General features: G+C 33.7%; 1 protein-coding gene across 6 annotated transcripts in view; it reads right to left on the bottom strand.

Moving 5' to 3' along the window:
* Positions 1 to 796: 796 nt before the first annotated feature.
* The window catches only part of Aftph (aftiphilin), a 63,421-nt gene continuing 47,114 nt past the window's right edge, over positions 797 to 17,103 (bottom strand). For 4 of the 6 annotated variants that reach the window (XM_046422904.2, XM_046422898.2, XM_046422912.2 and 1 more), the window contains 4 exons: positions 15,088 to 15,148; positions 13,482 to 13,565; positions 9,084 to 9,207; positions 797 to 1,919 (listed from right to left, as the gene is read on the bottom strand). In XM_046422904.2, the coding sequence (XP_046278860.1) occupies positions 1,775 to 1,919; positions 9,084 to 9,207; positions 13,482 to 13,565; positions 15,088 to 15,148 (414 nt within the window). In that variant the 3' untranslated portion in view covers positions 797 to 1,774. The remainder of the gene's footprint in view (positions 1,920 to 9,083; positions 9,208 to 13,481; positions 13,566 to 15,087; positions 15,149 to 17,103) is intronic. The other 2 variants (XM_046422922.2, XR_006846838.2) reach the window with 2 other exon arrangements.

Genomic DNA, 17,103 nt, shown 5'->3' on the forward strand with positions numbered 1-17,103 from the left:
TAGGTAGTATCATTCTCATGTTTAGAATTAATATAATTCAGGCTCAGAAGTTGATTAACTTTCTTACAATATTGCAGCTAGTAAGTGGGTTCATTACAATTTAGTTGTCAGAGACTATAGAAGCAGCTCTTTAAGCTTCAATTACTGACACATGTAAAATTCTGCTGAGGAATATTTTATCTTCTTCCATTCGAAAGTTTCTTCAGGCATTGGAAATATGACTTCTGAAGAAAAGCCTTCTATGAAAAGGATTGGTAGGAGGAAGTAGGGGAAATGGCTGAAAGTAGAATCTTATCATTTCAGGCAATAACCTGGTAACCAGGAAATCTCTGACAATGATTGAGATGCAAGAGTTCTGCTGTAACATTTTCAGTGTGAGTAAGGTGGGCTACTCTTGGCTGCCTGTAGCTTATGATAGATCACGTGACTTTTTTGCTGATTTAACATCTAATAATCTAAAATTAACTTCTAAAAATCTGCTCACCTTAATTTCATTGTACATTTTCTTGGAAAAGAAAAAAATTTCCTATAAATTCTTATTTAATTTTGCAAATATTGTGATGACATGTTATAATGATGGGAATTTTTTCCAGAATCCCATGTTGTATATATAAAAATAGCTAAGTTACTAAAAGTACTGATCCAATTCTTATAAGCCAGATTCTAATTCTTATTTCAACAAAGCGGAAGTCCACCAAATGATTTTCTTTGGATTGAAATACATTAATATTGGATAAAATCTCATATTCAAACACGTTAAATGTTTCCTTATATAAAAGTTACACAGACACCAGGCTAAAATTTCTTTTAAATTATTTTATTTTTGTGTAAGCTAAAAGGAAATTTACACACTGAAATCTCAAAAGACCTTGGGCATGCACATTAACCTTGTTAGAGGTTCTTCTACATGTCTCTTTTTTTTTTTCCATAGGAATTTCCCCAAACATTTAAAACCCATAGTTTTACTGTATATACAGCCTAAACCATAGCAATCTATGATTATGTCATTTTACACTGTGCAAAATCCTCAAAAACTAGTGGTACGATAGAACCAAAAAAAAAAAAAATCAGTAACAAGTAAATTTCATTGTAAGACATTCATATAATTTGGTCCTTCTCCAAATCAAACTGATTTAAAACAGACACAATCTTTTTAAACCCCTCCAATCAAGTTCTGACAATGATCTATACCCTACAACAAAAGAGCTTTCGATGAAGTACCTTGCAAAAGGTCAAACAGCAATATGCCAGATTGAAAAGATTAAAAAAGAGCCCAAAATTGATAACAAAAGCCAGATCTGAAACAAACCCATCACACAGTAATAAAAAAATTAAATAGGGACTTTGGAGCTTATTTATGACAGCAAAAGTGATTCAACATATGATATGAAAAATGAAGAGGACATTCAATGCAATCTGAAAAGACTGAAGGGGATTTCAGACAGTGGAGCTTTGAGTTTTTAATTTTTTTATTTCAAAAGTTTTGTAAGAAGGACACCACCAGTGTATTTCACAAAGACATAAATGTATACACCCCAGCAACACAAAAAGAATAAATCTTCAAAAATGTTCACCCCCGATTATTTACATGTTTTCTAATATAAATTTAGGACTTCAGTATGTAAATAAATATACATTACTATGTATACCTTTCTAGTGCGGCTTACCAACAAATCAGCTGAACTTGAATTTTCTTTAATTAAAGCAGGTATGCTTTTGATGGTAGGGAAGGGAGGAGAGAAAGCATTTGAAACTGTCCAGTTCACATCAGTTATCAGTCTACTTGATCCTGGGAGCTGGTGGAAGGTGTTAATGTGGCTGGGAACATCAACACCTTGGCATGCATGAATGTCAAGTCAGGAAGGCTGGCAATCACCTTGATAGCTTCTTCACTCAAGTGCTCTTCTCTTTTCGGTTTCCTATCAACAAATGAGAAAGAAAGTATGTTAATGGGACTTTGCAATAGGTCAAATGAGAGGAAATCCATTCTTATGGTTTGGATATGAGGTGTCTCCCAAAAGCTCACACGTGAAAAACAGTGCAAGAAGGTTTAGAGGAGAAATGACTGGATTGTAAGAGTCTTAACCCAATCAGCGATTTAATCCCCTGATAGGGATTAACTGAGTGTAAACTGAAGTGGTACGGTGTGGCTGGAGGTGGTGGGAATCAGGGGCATGGCTTTGGGCAATATGTTTGCATCTGGTGAGTGGAAGTCTCTCTGTTGCCTGATTATCATGTGAGCTGCTTCCCTTTGCCACACTCTTCTACCATGATGTCCTGCCTCACGTTGAACCCCTAGGAATTCAGCCAGCCACTTAGGGACTGAGACTTCTGAAACCGTGAGCCCCTAAATAAATCCTTCCTTCTCTATCATTGTTCTGGTGGGGTGTTTCAGTTGCAGCAGCGAAAAAACTGACTAAAACATCTCCTTTCTAGGTAAGCAGCCCTTGTAACACCTCATAGAGCCCTCACTACACCCCCCGAGAGCTCTAACTAAACTTTCAGGTATTCGACCATCTTTTCTTCTGCTAGATCCTGAAGGTTGTACTTCTGCGTTCTATGCTTCCTGTGCCAGATGCCAACTCTTTCATGAACAGAAACACATGGCCTGTTTTTGTATGTTTATTAAAGCAAGGCATGTGCTTATGGATATTCACATGTACATGTGTACAGCTCACAGCTTAAAGCTAAAAGCATCTACCCAGCCATAATTTTAACATGCTACTCTACTGAAATATTAGTTACAAAGCCCTAAAAACATTTGGCCTGACTGGATTCCAAACTGCCCCCTGTGAAACTTCCAAAATTACCTTCACATAAAATGTGTGTGGCACAAGGCTTGTCATTTTAATCTCAGGCTTTCTTTATCCCCAGTGGGAAATTCCAGGAAAGAGAGCCTTCAGCCAGCTGAGATACAAGCAGCATGAAGACTGGCTGCAGGAAGGAACCCAGGGGAGGCCATTTCTAATCTTATGGGTCTTGTAGATGAAGTCTATTTTACTATACCACTCCAACTCCCACGAGAAGTGACCAATTTGGCACCTAGAACAGATGTGAAGAACTCCTGGAAGTCAGGTTGTCCTAGTGTACGTAGCCCAAATCGAGCACATGATTGAATCCAAACTGCATTTTTTCCTAGGATGTCCAATATATTGAAGGAATAGTTATAGTCATATAGATTATTAATTTTAGACCAAAGATGATTTTAAATGGATTCTAGAAAACCCAATTTTCTTTTCTGGAAAAGGACAATTAGTACTCTATTAGATATGACACAAGTTGTTCCTTTCACCTAAATATTTTGTATTTGGACAGTGAGCAGGAAGTTAGTGGTGAAATTTAAAAAAAGATTAGATGCAGGACTTCACTTAATACCTAGACTTTTCTGTTGTTACTAATTCTGAAAAGGCTGAAATAAGATTTTATAGAATGAATGAAAAATCTAACAGACTTTTTAAAAGAATATTTACTTTTTAGTTGTAGTTGGACACAACCTTTATTTTGTTTATCTTTATGTGGTGCTGAGGATCGAACCCAGGGCCTCGAACCTGCTAGGCGAGCTCCCTACGGTTGATCCACAACCCCAGCCCCTAATAACAGACTTTTAGTTCAATAGCTTGAGGCATATCAGTAGAATAACCACTGAACTAATTTCTAGGGTTTTTTAGAAGAACAGAATAGCAATCTAACATTGTTTCTGATTAAAATATACATTTTTCCATTGCACTTAAATGGTGGCATAACTATTCAAAGGATTTTTGAAGAAGTGGATATTTGCATCATTCCAACGTTCACATTTCCAGTCTCAATGTGAAAAACAATCTAGAATGGAAAAGATCAACCTTTCACCAATGAACATTATCATCATTAACAATGCAGTCAGCCAAATGTCAGGTATCTTTTGTGACATAACACCTATAATGTACTCCATACATCATGTCTGCCCTTTAGATGTAATTTCCAATTCATAGGAAATTGGGAGAATAGAAAATTTAATAAATACTACTTTAAGGAAGCAAATGGACAACTCCAAAGCTTAGAACATTCTGTAGGTCCACTGGACTAGTCTTTTTAACAAGCTAATATTAACAAAAAAACAAAAGGGGAGATATGCTAGGTTATAAGGGACATAAGAGACATAATGTCTAGATATAATTATCCTGAACTGAATATTGGTTTGTATAAAGCAGGATATTTTTGGAAAAATATGAATACAGTCTGGGTATTTCGTGAAATAAAAACTCACTGAAATTGGCAAATATATATCACTGATTATAAAGATTGATTCCATGATTCCATTCAGGATGGATTATAAAATCTCATTTTGGGAGCTGGGAATATAGCTCACTCTTACCTAGCATGCATAAAGCCCTGAGTTTGACCCCCATATCACTACACAAAATATAATTTTTGGTTTAAAAAAGACATGCATGCATATTTGCATGAAAAGACTTGAAAGAATAACTTCCTAGAATATCCCTTACTGCTTCTGTATTAAAAAAGGCTATTTAAAACATAACAAATTGCACCCAATTGAACTTCTCCATTTGTGGAGTGCAGCTGGGGTGTGGGAAAGGAGAGCACAGAAATTTTTTAACAAAGTTTTAGTAAAGATTACTTTTCAGGTTTGTATCAATTGTTTTATTTCAGAGGCAATATGAAGTTGTATTTTAAAATTTTAAAAAGCTCACATAATTTATAGTTTGAGCATTTGTTTTAATCACTGTACACTTATATGAGCTAGTCTTCTTAGAATATAAGAAAAAAGAAATGCTTGAGGGAGACTTGAAAAACAAAAGTTACATGCCATAACCTATGTCTTTTCTAACTAAGATCTGCCCTTTTTGTCAATAGAATACAATTAAGATTCCAGAAATAAACACCTATAACAATAAAAAAAAATTTTTTTTAAACAAGCATGCCAAGATCTTTCAATGGGGGAAAGAGTAGTCTTTTCAAAATAAATGTGTTAGGACAAGAGAATAGCCATATGCAAAAACAAAACAAAACAAAAAAAACTGTGGTCCCCCCACCTCATGCCATAGAGAGAAATTAATTCAGTTGATCAAGGACTTAAGAGATGGAATTATAAAACTCCAAAAAAACCTAGATGTAAATCTTCCTGACCTTGAATTAGGCAATGGTTTCTTAGACCTAAAGCATAAATAAAAGAAATATTATACATAAAAATTCAATTTCATCACAATTTAGAAACATCTGTGCTTCAGAGGATACTATAAAAAAGTGAAGACAACCTACAGAATGGGAGACACTGTTTGCAATGTATATATTTGATAAAAGTCTAGCACTTGCAACAAAGAACTGTTAAAAATTATAAAAAATAGGCAAATATTTCTTAGGAAATTCAAATGAAATGATAATGGAGGACTAAGTGGCTCAAGTCTGAAATTCCACCTAGCTTCTAAGAATGAGGCAGGAGGCTAGGTGGCCTTGAACTTGCTTTAGCAACTTCGTGAGACCCTGTCTCAAAATTTAAAAAATGAAAAGGATGGCTGGGGATGTGGCTCAGTGATACAGTGTTCCTGGATTAAATCCCCAGTACCATAAATAAAACAACAATGGGATACCACTTCACACTGTCTGGGGTAGCTATATCCAAAATAACAAGTACTGGTGAGAATGAAGAAATTGAAATGCTCATATACTATTGTTGAGAATATAAAACAGTGCCATCAACTTTGGAAAACTTTGGCAGTTCCTCAAAGGATTAATTATAAAATTACCATACGAGGGAGCAAATCCACTTGCAAGAGAATCTAAAACATTCGTCCTTGTATACAAATGTTCATAGCAGCATTACTCCTAACATTCAACAAGTGAAAATGATGCTCACTCTGGCAGCACATATACTAAAAATAGCAAAATAACCTATTAATAAACAAAATATGTTTTTCCATACCAGAGAATATTATACAGCCATGTAGTCATAAAAAGGAATTAAATATTGACATAAGCCACAACATGGATGAATTTAAAACTGCAAAGAAGCCAGACATATAAGGCCATGTTATAGGATTCAATTTATAGGAAACAGAGTAGGCAAATCCACAGATAGAAAGCAGAGTAGAGATTGCTAAGGAATAGAGGGAGAAAGGTATAGGAAGTGTCTGCTAATGGGTACAGGGCATTTTGGGGGGAGAGGATATGATAAAAATGTTCTAGAATTAGATAGTTGTACAACATTGTGAATATATGAAATCCTACTGAATTATATATCTTAAAGGTAGATTTTGTGGTATATGAATTACATCAATAAAAAGACAAAAAGTATCCCTTTTATAACTAGTCCTTTGGTTTGTAGAAACATCAATAAGACTAACCAGCTGGTCACCCATTGATGTAAGTTAAATGATTTTATCTATTTTAGGAAGGAAAAGAAGATGCAACTATTTTAAAGCTAAGAACTTGCATTCTTAGTGAGAAGTTACATTCACAACCTATGTACTGAAAAGAGAGGAACATGTGTGTGTTTAGTTATTCAAAGATACTTAGAGGGCGGGGGTTGTGGCTCAGTGGTACAGTGTTTGCCTAGCATGTGTGAGGCACTGGGTTTGATTCTCAGCACCATATATAAATAAATGAATAAAATAAAGGTCCATCAACATCTAAAAATAATTTTAAAAAAAAGATACTTGGAGAAGAGTAGGATGCTATTTGTTCCATGTCAAATTTCCTTTACCTCAATCACTGTTTCTTTCCTTCTCTCCTCTCTCTTTTGTGGTATTGGATACTGAACCCAGGGGCACTCTACCACGGAGCTATATCTCCAGTCCTCCTCCTTTTTTGAGACAGGGTCTTGCTAAGTTACCTAAGTTGGCCTTGAACTTTCTTTCCTCCTGCCTCAGTTTCCCAAGTAGCTGGGATTATGGGCATGCTATGTCTGGTTTAAGCACTGTTTGTTTAACCCTTTCTTATCTGACAGGTCCTCACAAAGCTTATTCACTCTATCTTCTGTTTTGTCAATATGTGAGACAATTTTGGTGAGCTTTACTTTCTATATTTTATTCAAAACAAAAAGAAAAATGAAATGAAACCTAAAAACAACCAAAATATTGAAAATTAAAATTTCTGAAATTATATATGCCACCTGCCTGTTTTTTGCACAATTAAAAATCACTCATGGAGATATGTTATAGTATAAGACCTTAAATTCTAATACTAAGAATTGATATTTGCATTTCTCAGGTGCAAATGGCATGTACTTATTTATTTTTAAACAATATACATTCCTTGAAACAAAATACAAAGTTGGCTACTTGTTATTTTGTTTTAAATACAAAGCTGGACAAGAACTAGAAAGTAATGCAATCCAGCTGTACTACTACCTCCAGGATGTACACTGTAGTTTTAGTGCTTTCTTCTAGTTCAGAATACCCTTACATAAAAGGAGAATAACTTCTTAAAAACGATAGGTGTCAGAAATGTTCCCTAGTGTAGTTTGCAGGATAAGTTTTAAAAATTAGGAGAGCAAGCCAGCAAAGTGGTTTAGAGCTCCTCCTAATGGTACAAAAAATGAATTTTCAACATCGGGATTTCCAAAACTATTGCAGTTTAGTTAGTGAGACTGCAGGGGGAAAAATGTGAGCAAACAGTAGGGTTGTCCCAGAAATAGCAGGGAAAAGGCCAGACAACAAAGGCAGTAGGCTTCTGTTGTTTTTAAAGTCAAATGTACATTTCCTTTTATATTACACAGAAAACAAAATCGATCAGAAATCTGTGTGACAAGTTTCAACTTGAAGAAATGGTTTGTTTAGAAAGAGAAAAAAAGAAGCCTAAAGTCCACAGGAACTGCAATTTACAAGTATTTTCATTTAAAAGGCGGCTTTGGCAGTGCCAGGGGGCATACTACAATGACAAGGGGCAATAAGAACAATAGAGAGACTCTGTGGACTTTAAAAATAGAACCTATATGGGCGTGATTGTGGCTCAGTGGTAGAAGTCTTGCCTAGTATGCATGAGGCACTGGATTCCATCCCCAGCACCACATTAAAAAAACTAAACAAAATAAAGGTATTGTGTCCATCTACAACTAAAAATATTTAAAAAAAAGGACTTATGTTACAAACCTGTTCTAGGGAAAAGTTAAGGGTACTCATAAAATAACAACAGTTTTTAAAATTATATGTAGTAATACCTGTTGAATGAATGGATATAAACACACAATAAAGTTTAAAAGGCAATGGTCATTCAAGCTTGCATTTTAAGACAGCATTTCATACATCAAAAAGGGAAATAATCAATTTTCTATAAAAGAACTGACTTTAACGGGTAACTCTGAATTTAACACGATGGCACTAAAACGTCTCTCAAAGTGGGCAAATAGCAGGTAACTATTCCTTTTTAAAATGCAGATAAATTATGGATTTGGGAAGCAGAGCTGGCCTGCCAACCAACCAGTATTGCTCTTAGGCTAGTGATTTCCTGGCTCATAATTACATTTCTATTAGGAACTGGTTTGTTCTTGTGGTTAATATGTCAAAGCAATGCATTATTCCAACATTTAATTATATAAAACTAAGGGTTTTCTAAATTCTCAACATAAGGCCCAAGTGATAATTCTTGGTTTTGGTTCCAACTCTGGGATATAGCTTTTCTAAAGGCTATGCCCTTAAAGAGGGTCCAAAGAAGCTTGGTAAAGGAAGGTTTCATGTCCCAAATCATAGATGCAGATCAGCAAGCTTTTGGAAAATACAAGTGGCTATTCTCTGTCTTAGCCTGGAAGAAAAAAGATCAGTCTAGGTGATCCTAAGATGGTGTTCCCAGTAATTATGAATTATAAATGTTTCTACAATGGCTTCAGTGAGAAAGATTCTCTACAAAGTGGGGTGGGGGAGAGAAATAAAATCATATCTGTTAGTCCTTTCTTATGAAATAACTCTTCTCTAATAAAGTTAATAATTAAGCATAATTTGATACTATGTTCTGGATTCAGACATCTATTGGCTTTTATAAAGTGAATTTTAAGACAATATATTGAAAGACTGCCAACTTACGTGCTTTTCCCTTTGGACTGTTTTAACTCAGAATTCAAAATGAGGGTTTAATTAACCCTAACTTTTTACCTGGTAGATGTGCTTGTCTTCTCTACTGTGGACATGAGTCTTGCAAATGCATCAGTCACTTTGAGGCTTGAGGTGGAGATTTCCAGCTTAGAAGTTGTTAATTCATACAACTCTGGATCCACACCTTATAGTATAAAATGACAGTCAGTGATGGCAAGCTGCAGAGGTTACTTAATTAGTCACAATCCAAGATGCAAGAGTAGTATTCTGTAAACATCTGAGCCTTTTACAAGCACAATATAGCTTTAAAACACTGTAATCCTGTGCTTATTTTTTAAATTAGAAATTTTACTTTTTGGAGAATTTGTAAAATACAACCCCCACTCCTGTTACTTTGTACTGGGGTTTGAACCCAGGGATGCTCTAACACTGAGCCATCGTCAGCCCTTTATAAGAGAGGGTCTCATTAAGTTTCAGAAACTAGCCTTAAATGTGCAATTCTCCTGCTTCAGCTGGGATTATAGATGTGCACCATTGCATCAGCAAAAGTCTCTGTTTTATAAACAGAAAGCAAATGATTTATTATATAATGCGTCAGTCCCAATTTTCAAATTGGCTTATTAACTTAATTTTAAAACCCTCTTTTCTCTCAACCTCCTAACAAGTTAGTTTTTTTTTTTCATTATTTTCTTCCACAGCAAAAGATTTTGAAGTTAATATAAACTTTCAAACATGATAATTGATTTGGTTAGTTCAGACTATCTGCTGGGCATGGTGGTGCATGACAATGATCCCAGTGCTTGGGAGGCTGAGGCAGGAAGATCACCAAGTTCAAAGCCAGCCTTAACAACATAGCAAGACCCTGTCTTAAAATGAAAAATAAAAAAAGGTTGGAGATGTCACTCAGTGGTTAAGCACCCCTGGGTTCAATCCCTGATTTAAAAAAAAAAATGTATATATACATATATACATACATATATATACATACATATATATATATATATATATATATATATATATATATATATATATACACACACACACATACATACATATATATATATATACACATACATATATATATGTAAGGACAAGAACTATTATTATTCAAAGCATCAAATTACTAAATGTATACCACACTATTCTTTCTTTAGGTTAAAAGGTGGGAAGAATAAAATATTTTCAGAAAAAGCAAATAAAAACAAAACTTTTTAAAATGAAAAAGTTCTCCAGGGTTTATTGTATTTCTGTATTCTCATTTTTGTCTGGTAGCCAATAGTTCAAAAATCTATAGTAAGTCAAAAGGAATATGAATTAAAGAGGTTTAGATTTACTGTAAAAATCTACCTAAAACCTTCCCCCATCTACATTCACTAAAATTAACAATTTATGATTTTTTTTTATATTTCCTATGTAATAGATTTATATTATTAAATAATTACTACTGAAAAGTTAACTATTTTATACCCAAGGTAAACTTTCTCCCTATTATCAGCAAATTACATGAACAGAAACTTCAGGAGTTTCAGGGTATAACAGAAAAACAGATAGTAAAAAGAAATGTTTTATAGCTTAAATTTTCATTTTTCCTTCTTTATTTTTTAATTTAGGCTGCCTTGAACTGCTGGGCTAAAGTGATCCTCCTATCTCAGTCTTGTGAGTAGCTGGGCTACAGGTACATACTATTGTGTCTAATTTTTACTTATTTCTTTAAACAGGCCTCCAAGATCAGACAAAATTATAATGCATATATTTGTAAGTTCCCTCCTTTCAGGATATTTCAAGGTTAAGGAAAAAGAATCAGGAATTGGCTTCTATTAACTGATTCTGTAGATGACCACCAAATTTAAACAGATCTCAGATGTTTACAGAAATTAAGCAAAAGCAGCTTCCACAGTTACCAAATCCAACAAGGGAGGAAGGCTATAGAAAATGTAGGTTGACTCTCCCAAGTTCTTAATATTTCATTAAGGTACATTTCAAAGTATGTCTAAAAAGGACATTTATTTTTTGTAGTAAGTATATGGATTGCAGTTACAATGTAAAACCTGGAAATTATCTGTAAAGGGACAAGATGAACACAGTGCACTTCCCTCCTCTGCTGGTAAAGGTTACATTTCAATCAACCACAAAATTTAAGCTGATATCTAAGTATAATACAGAATAAAAAAGTGCATTCTGACTGGCAACAGAAAAGTGCCACTAAAATTTAGTTGGTTTTATAAAATACTGGATACTTGGCTGTCAAATAATAAAGTGGCAGATGAAAATTTAAAAAAATGACAAATCATCCCTTTTTCCAGCCCCAAACACCTTTTCCCCAAATAACCCCCCCAAAACCCCCCCCCCCCAAATCCACAACCACCAATGTTTTTTAAAAGAAACAAGACAACTTCCTATTGTACACTAGTAATTGGAGAGTAATTTTTTTAATGCAAGTTTTTTTAAACACAACCTTAATGAGGCATAGTTTATTTACATAAAGCTAGCCAACCAAATTCTACGCCAACCTCCTAAGAATCACACACAAAATAATTAATTGCAAGCTAAGACAAAATGACTTTCCCAGAAACAAGTCAGAAAAAGTGCAAGCAAATGGTGACGTGGAATACTAAAGTGTTGGTACCTGTAGCTTGATGTAAGTTTTAACAAAACCCAATAGCAATAAAAAGAAGCCAAAGCAAATTTATTATAACCAATTTATACAGCAGCTAGAGCATATTAATGAAAATAGTGAACAGAAATATTTAAAAGCTTCCAAAGTAATGACGATTGCATTTGACCACGTTGATTTCACTTCTACTATAGCACTAAGCTTCTGAAACGGCTTACTCTTCTTGCAGCTGTGAACACTGAGGCTGATTATTAGGCCATTTCTATACTTCTTTATATGGCCAGTTTATTTGTGCTTCTATGAATTTTTTTAAATGAGTTTGAAATGTAAGCAAAAATTAAAACTAAATCAGGATTTTAGGCATCCAAAAGCAAAGTGACCTCATTTAAACTGTAATACTTGGTGACAAAACAAACTTGAGAACAAATTTAACATGGGACCCTGATGATTACTTCTTGGGAACATAGTAATAAGGAAAGTGATATACAAGTTTTTGGTTGCTCCCCCCTCCATTAAGTATTATAAAATATTAGGCAACTTTAGCTTATCCAGGTCATTCCATAGATCAGATATATTTAGAATTAATTTAAGTAAACAGTAAAATATCAGTTTTAAGTAAAAACCAGACACAGATTGGTTTTTTTGGTATGCTTGCAAAATTAACAACAAAAATGATATCCAGGAACTTAGATTTGAGGAATCCTGTCATTCTGTACCAGAGGGCCTCGGAACTTCCCAGTAACAGGATCAGATTACCCTATCAGATTTTTAAAAAAGGGGATCCTGGTTCCAGGTTCACCTTTAGTTGACTGTCATAACCTCCATATCCCATCATGTTCCTAAACTGTTGGAAGTAGGTTGGGTGGGTTATCTGATGGAACAAAACAAAACCAGCAAAATCTCAGGAACCAGGCTGGCTGTGAAATTGTTCACTAGTGGTCACAGAAAGGGATCCTCACTATGCATTTTAAGTATTGGCATCTATATAGCACCCCAGTGGCTGCCTGTTGATCAATGTGGCATGAGTACCAGATCACAATTAGGAATGACAGGGATTCACTAAAATCATACTAAACAAATATAAACATAAAAATGCCATTAAAATTTTAATCCTTTATTCAGTTATAAATGACAAACTACATTAGTTCTTTGGTCAATGAACTGAACTTTTGCAGGGCTAAATATTAACAGGCACTCCAGTAAGTTTTAATTTCTTACTTTTAGTATCTCATAGCAATTTTTTCTACTATTAAATTTGTTAACATTTTTTCTTTCTCCATGGAAAACTAACAGTATACTTTTGATTTAAGAGCTACATAAAAACAATAATAGTTCTATGTAGGACTGTGTGCTAACTCCAGCATTCTGGAACCTAAATATATATTTAGCAGCACTAGTAAACTAAAATGCTAGAATTTCAAAGTTATGTTATCAGAGGTACTACAATGTAAAGTTTCTATGTGTACTAAAAATATTCTTATATCTCAAGTCTATTTTTTCAAGTGGCTTTATAGAATATGCTTTAAAAAATAAGCATATAAAAACCTCACATTATCTACTTATGGGGGGAAAAAATCTTGCCTTTAACTCTCTAAGGACATTAGGACTATATTATTGCTAGAAACTACCTCTATTACACTCTAAAAAAGTTTTTCCTAAAAATATCTCATACAAGTCACTTGTAGTCAGATAACAGAAAATAACAACAGATAGATGAAAGAAAAGTATTAAAAAGACATTATGGAGAATGCAGTCTACTTGTTTCCTTGTTTATAGGAAAGTCAAGTGTTGTGGTCATGCTTTTAGTAAATTAACTAGAATTGTGGTTTTAACACTCTGCTGACCTGGGATTGTGGTGCTGCTGCTAGAGCTACTGTCATCCACGGGCCCAAAGAAATCAAGGTTCAGAAGAGTGGAACCTCCACTAGCTTGAAATTCAGTGACCGTGTTGGTAGGCAGCCACACAGAAGGTAAGCCAAGGGAGGAGGGGTTATGTGTAAAAAGGGGTAAGACACACACTTGAACATGCAGGTTATAATTAGTAGTCATTACACATTTTAAAAAATCAACATTAAAACAACGTGTACAGTATTAGTTTTTCATTACTAAGGACATTTCTAAAGTAACAATTTAATTCAATGTACATTTTCTCATGTACAATGTAAAGAACGTAACACTTAGTAAGGTTTTAGTTAGGAGTTCAGTTCTTTCAATCAAAACTGGAAGCCATACCAGAAAGATCGAGGGGAAAGCATACCCGTTAAAGGGAAACAATACTTTAATCTCAACCCAACATTAAATCACTCACTATACATGCCCAAATCAATCTTTCACGTTAGTAATACTGGTTTCTAATTAATGGTGTTTTAAAAAAATGACAAAGTTGTCAGTTTCAGGACACGCACCATACATTAACTTAGTTTAAAATAAAATCATAAGGAATGTCATAACTGCCCTACCCTGATGTGCAACCTCAAGCTGTACTGTTCCCCTTTAACTCTGAAACAGTAATCAGAAATAGTATACATTTTTAAAGAAGTTGTTAATAAAAAGCATGATGATTTGACTAAAGACACCAGACAACAGCAAAAGGTGCATCCAGGCTTTCCTTCAGCACTGTTATTCAATTGGATGCTTTCCAGATATCCTAGGACCTAGCTATAAGGCAAAACTGATGGTGTTTTAGACAATGGCAATGACAACTGCCATTGAGATGATAATGACAGATATTCTGGACAAAGGCTCAAACTTAAGCAGCACAAGGAGTAGGAACAATTATATCTCAGGGTCCACTGAAAACCTGTGGTGTGAACACTAGAAACTAGTATTGTGTGTTATTTTAAAGACCCCACATTACTAGAATAAGTTACTCCATTTTCAGATTTTTCTTTTAAAGCTATAAGCAAAACCAACATTTTTCTGGAACTACCTACTAGCATTTGGAGATAAATTTTAGAAAAGGATCATGAAAATCATTCATTTTACATTTGCATATAAGTGCTCTATAAAATATTAAATCTGAAAACTACTTTGAGTCAATAAATATGGATCCGCACATTGTTTTTGGTTAAATAATTGTGCTTTGAAGCAGCCTCTAGCCGTTAAGACTTTGCATTCAAGAAAATTCTGTAAATTAAAACTACAGAAAAAAATTTGAAATAAATCAGTCCTAGCTAAAATATCATTTAAGCTATCTAGATATCTGTAAAAAATAAGCTTATTTTTGACCTAAGATAAAGAAGCTAAAATTGTACCTTGCTACTACCATAAATACTATTAATAATAGTAACAGCTGGTTTCTTGAGCAATTACTATTTAGAAAGAAAGCCTGAATTTCCAAAGATAAGTTATGTTCAAACAAAAAGGGAAATCAGCAGAGAGAAGTTTGTCTGAACTTTGTAGCTTTCTTAACTCTAGCTCTGGTGCTAGAGGCTCTACGGAGAGACGTACCATCTAAAGGGTTAGTAAGGCCACTGCTACTCCAGTCAAACTGGACGGGTGGTAGAGACTCCTAGAGTTGAAAACCAAAAAATCAAAATTAATCAGTACAGGTTGTAGCAACGTACAGAATCCTTAATAAACAAAGCAAAATAAAAAACTATTACAATAAGACTACTAGGCAACAAAGTACCTAAAGACAAAAATTGGGATAATTTACAATTTCAGAAGGTTACCTACAAATATAACACAAACTGAAATTGCAAAATTTATAAACAGTACAGCTTACTGACATTGAAAAAAAAAAAAAACAACTTCACCTCAGAAATGGGATTATCTTTACATTTTCAAACAAATTTATGAATTGATTCTGTCAAACTATTAGCTTGATCAATAAGAAAATATTTTAAAAACTCATGGACTTTTTTCACTAAGAAGTGATTAAATTTATTTTAAATGACTGGTCATTTAAACTTTCTTAACAGATAAAATATAGCATATTAGAGAAAGTACCATACTGAAAATGAGATTTGGGTTGTTCAACATTAAGTAACCAGTAAGTAACTAGTTGTATGACCTTTGTATAATTCAGTTAATTTAGTGATCTCCCTGTAAATGAGAAGGTTCAAAGTCCAAGGTCTCTTAAGTTTATGATTTTCCAAAAAAGAAATTATGAGCCAATAGATGGGACTTACATTTAAAAAAAAAAACTTCTCTGACTTATCAATTACTTATCTGATAACAGAATTTAATTTTTAAAATAAAGCACTAAAAAGAATTTTCAGAGCTTATTTGACTATTCTAGGTTTCAAAATTTCATAACTGCCAAATATAAAGGTAAAATAAGCAAATGTTTATATAAAATGGAAGGTAGTTTAAAAACATTTTAAAAATGAGTATTCATTTCATTTTAAGAATATTCTTAAAAGGAAAAAAAATTTTTGGTTTTTCTAGTTTTGGAATGCTGTGGGCGACTTTTAGGAATAACCTGTGTTTTTGTGGTTTTTTTAGAATTTTAATATCAACATGTCATCTTTTCCTTTAAAAAAAATATTCCTGGGTAGGTAACGACACTGTGGACAGAAGCCTAAATTCTGGAAATTTGAAATTTTGGAAAGTCTAATCCCATGATATTATAATTGTGTTGATATAACTGGGATACTACTGATAGGCAAAATTAAAAAGTGTTTAATTTCCAAAAATTTGGTCCAGCTTGGACATTGAGGAAGAGAATAAAAACCAAGTAAAACATTGATATTAGAGGTTCTATGGATAAAAGACAGTTGGGGAGAGTGGAATGTGACTATTAAGGGAGTTCTTTGTGGTAATGAAAGAGTTTTGTATGTTTATTACAGTGGTAGTTACCTAATTCTACATGTAATACAGAACTACATACACATATTATACCAATATCATATTCCTGGTTTTTATTCTTACCTTAATTATGTAAGATGTATCTTGGGGAATAGGGGATTTCTCTGTGTTATCTTTGCAACATTCTATGAATTTATAATTATTTCAAATAAGTTTTTAAAATGCTGGTAAAAGTTTAGTTTAAAATCTATCTGGCAAGATTAATAAACATTTAGAAAAGACCTTTTTTGAGCTCATCCCAGAAAACAAAACTAAGCAGTCCAGCAGATTCAACTTATTCCACTTTTGGATCAATAAGACCTTTTACTTATATTCAATGAATGGGTGGACAAAACTAGATTTGTGCAATAACAAAATTTCTGGATGAATGAAGGAAACTCTGTAATATGTTCTATTTAAATAATGTCAAGGAGGTGGGTACTAAGAAATATCTCAGTGGTTTGTCGGAATATTACCTTTCCATACAGGTATATGGCATTTTGAGGACACAACCAAAATTATAAGAATGGATATGAACATAAATCAACATTTAGCAGGAATGAAGATGAAAAACAATAGGTAAGCAAAAATTGGCTACTGACATTTACAGGTAAGGAAACTCAAAGAGAAAGCACTGGGATGAAGCATTTTAAAACAACTTGAAATAATGTGATA

Source organism: Marmota monax, unplaced genomic scaffold (assembly GCF_021218885.2).
Source record: "Marmota monax isolate L192 unplaced genomic scaffold, Marmota_monax_Labrador192_F-V1.1 WCK01_AAM20220418_F8-fsc00015, whole genome shotgun sequence".
NCBI lineage: Eukaryota > Metazoa > Chordata > Mammalia > Rodentia > Sciuridae > Marmota > Marmota monax.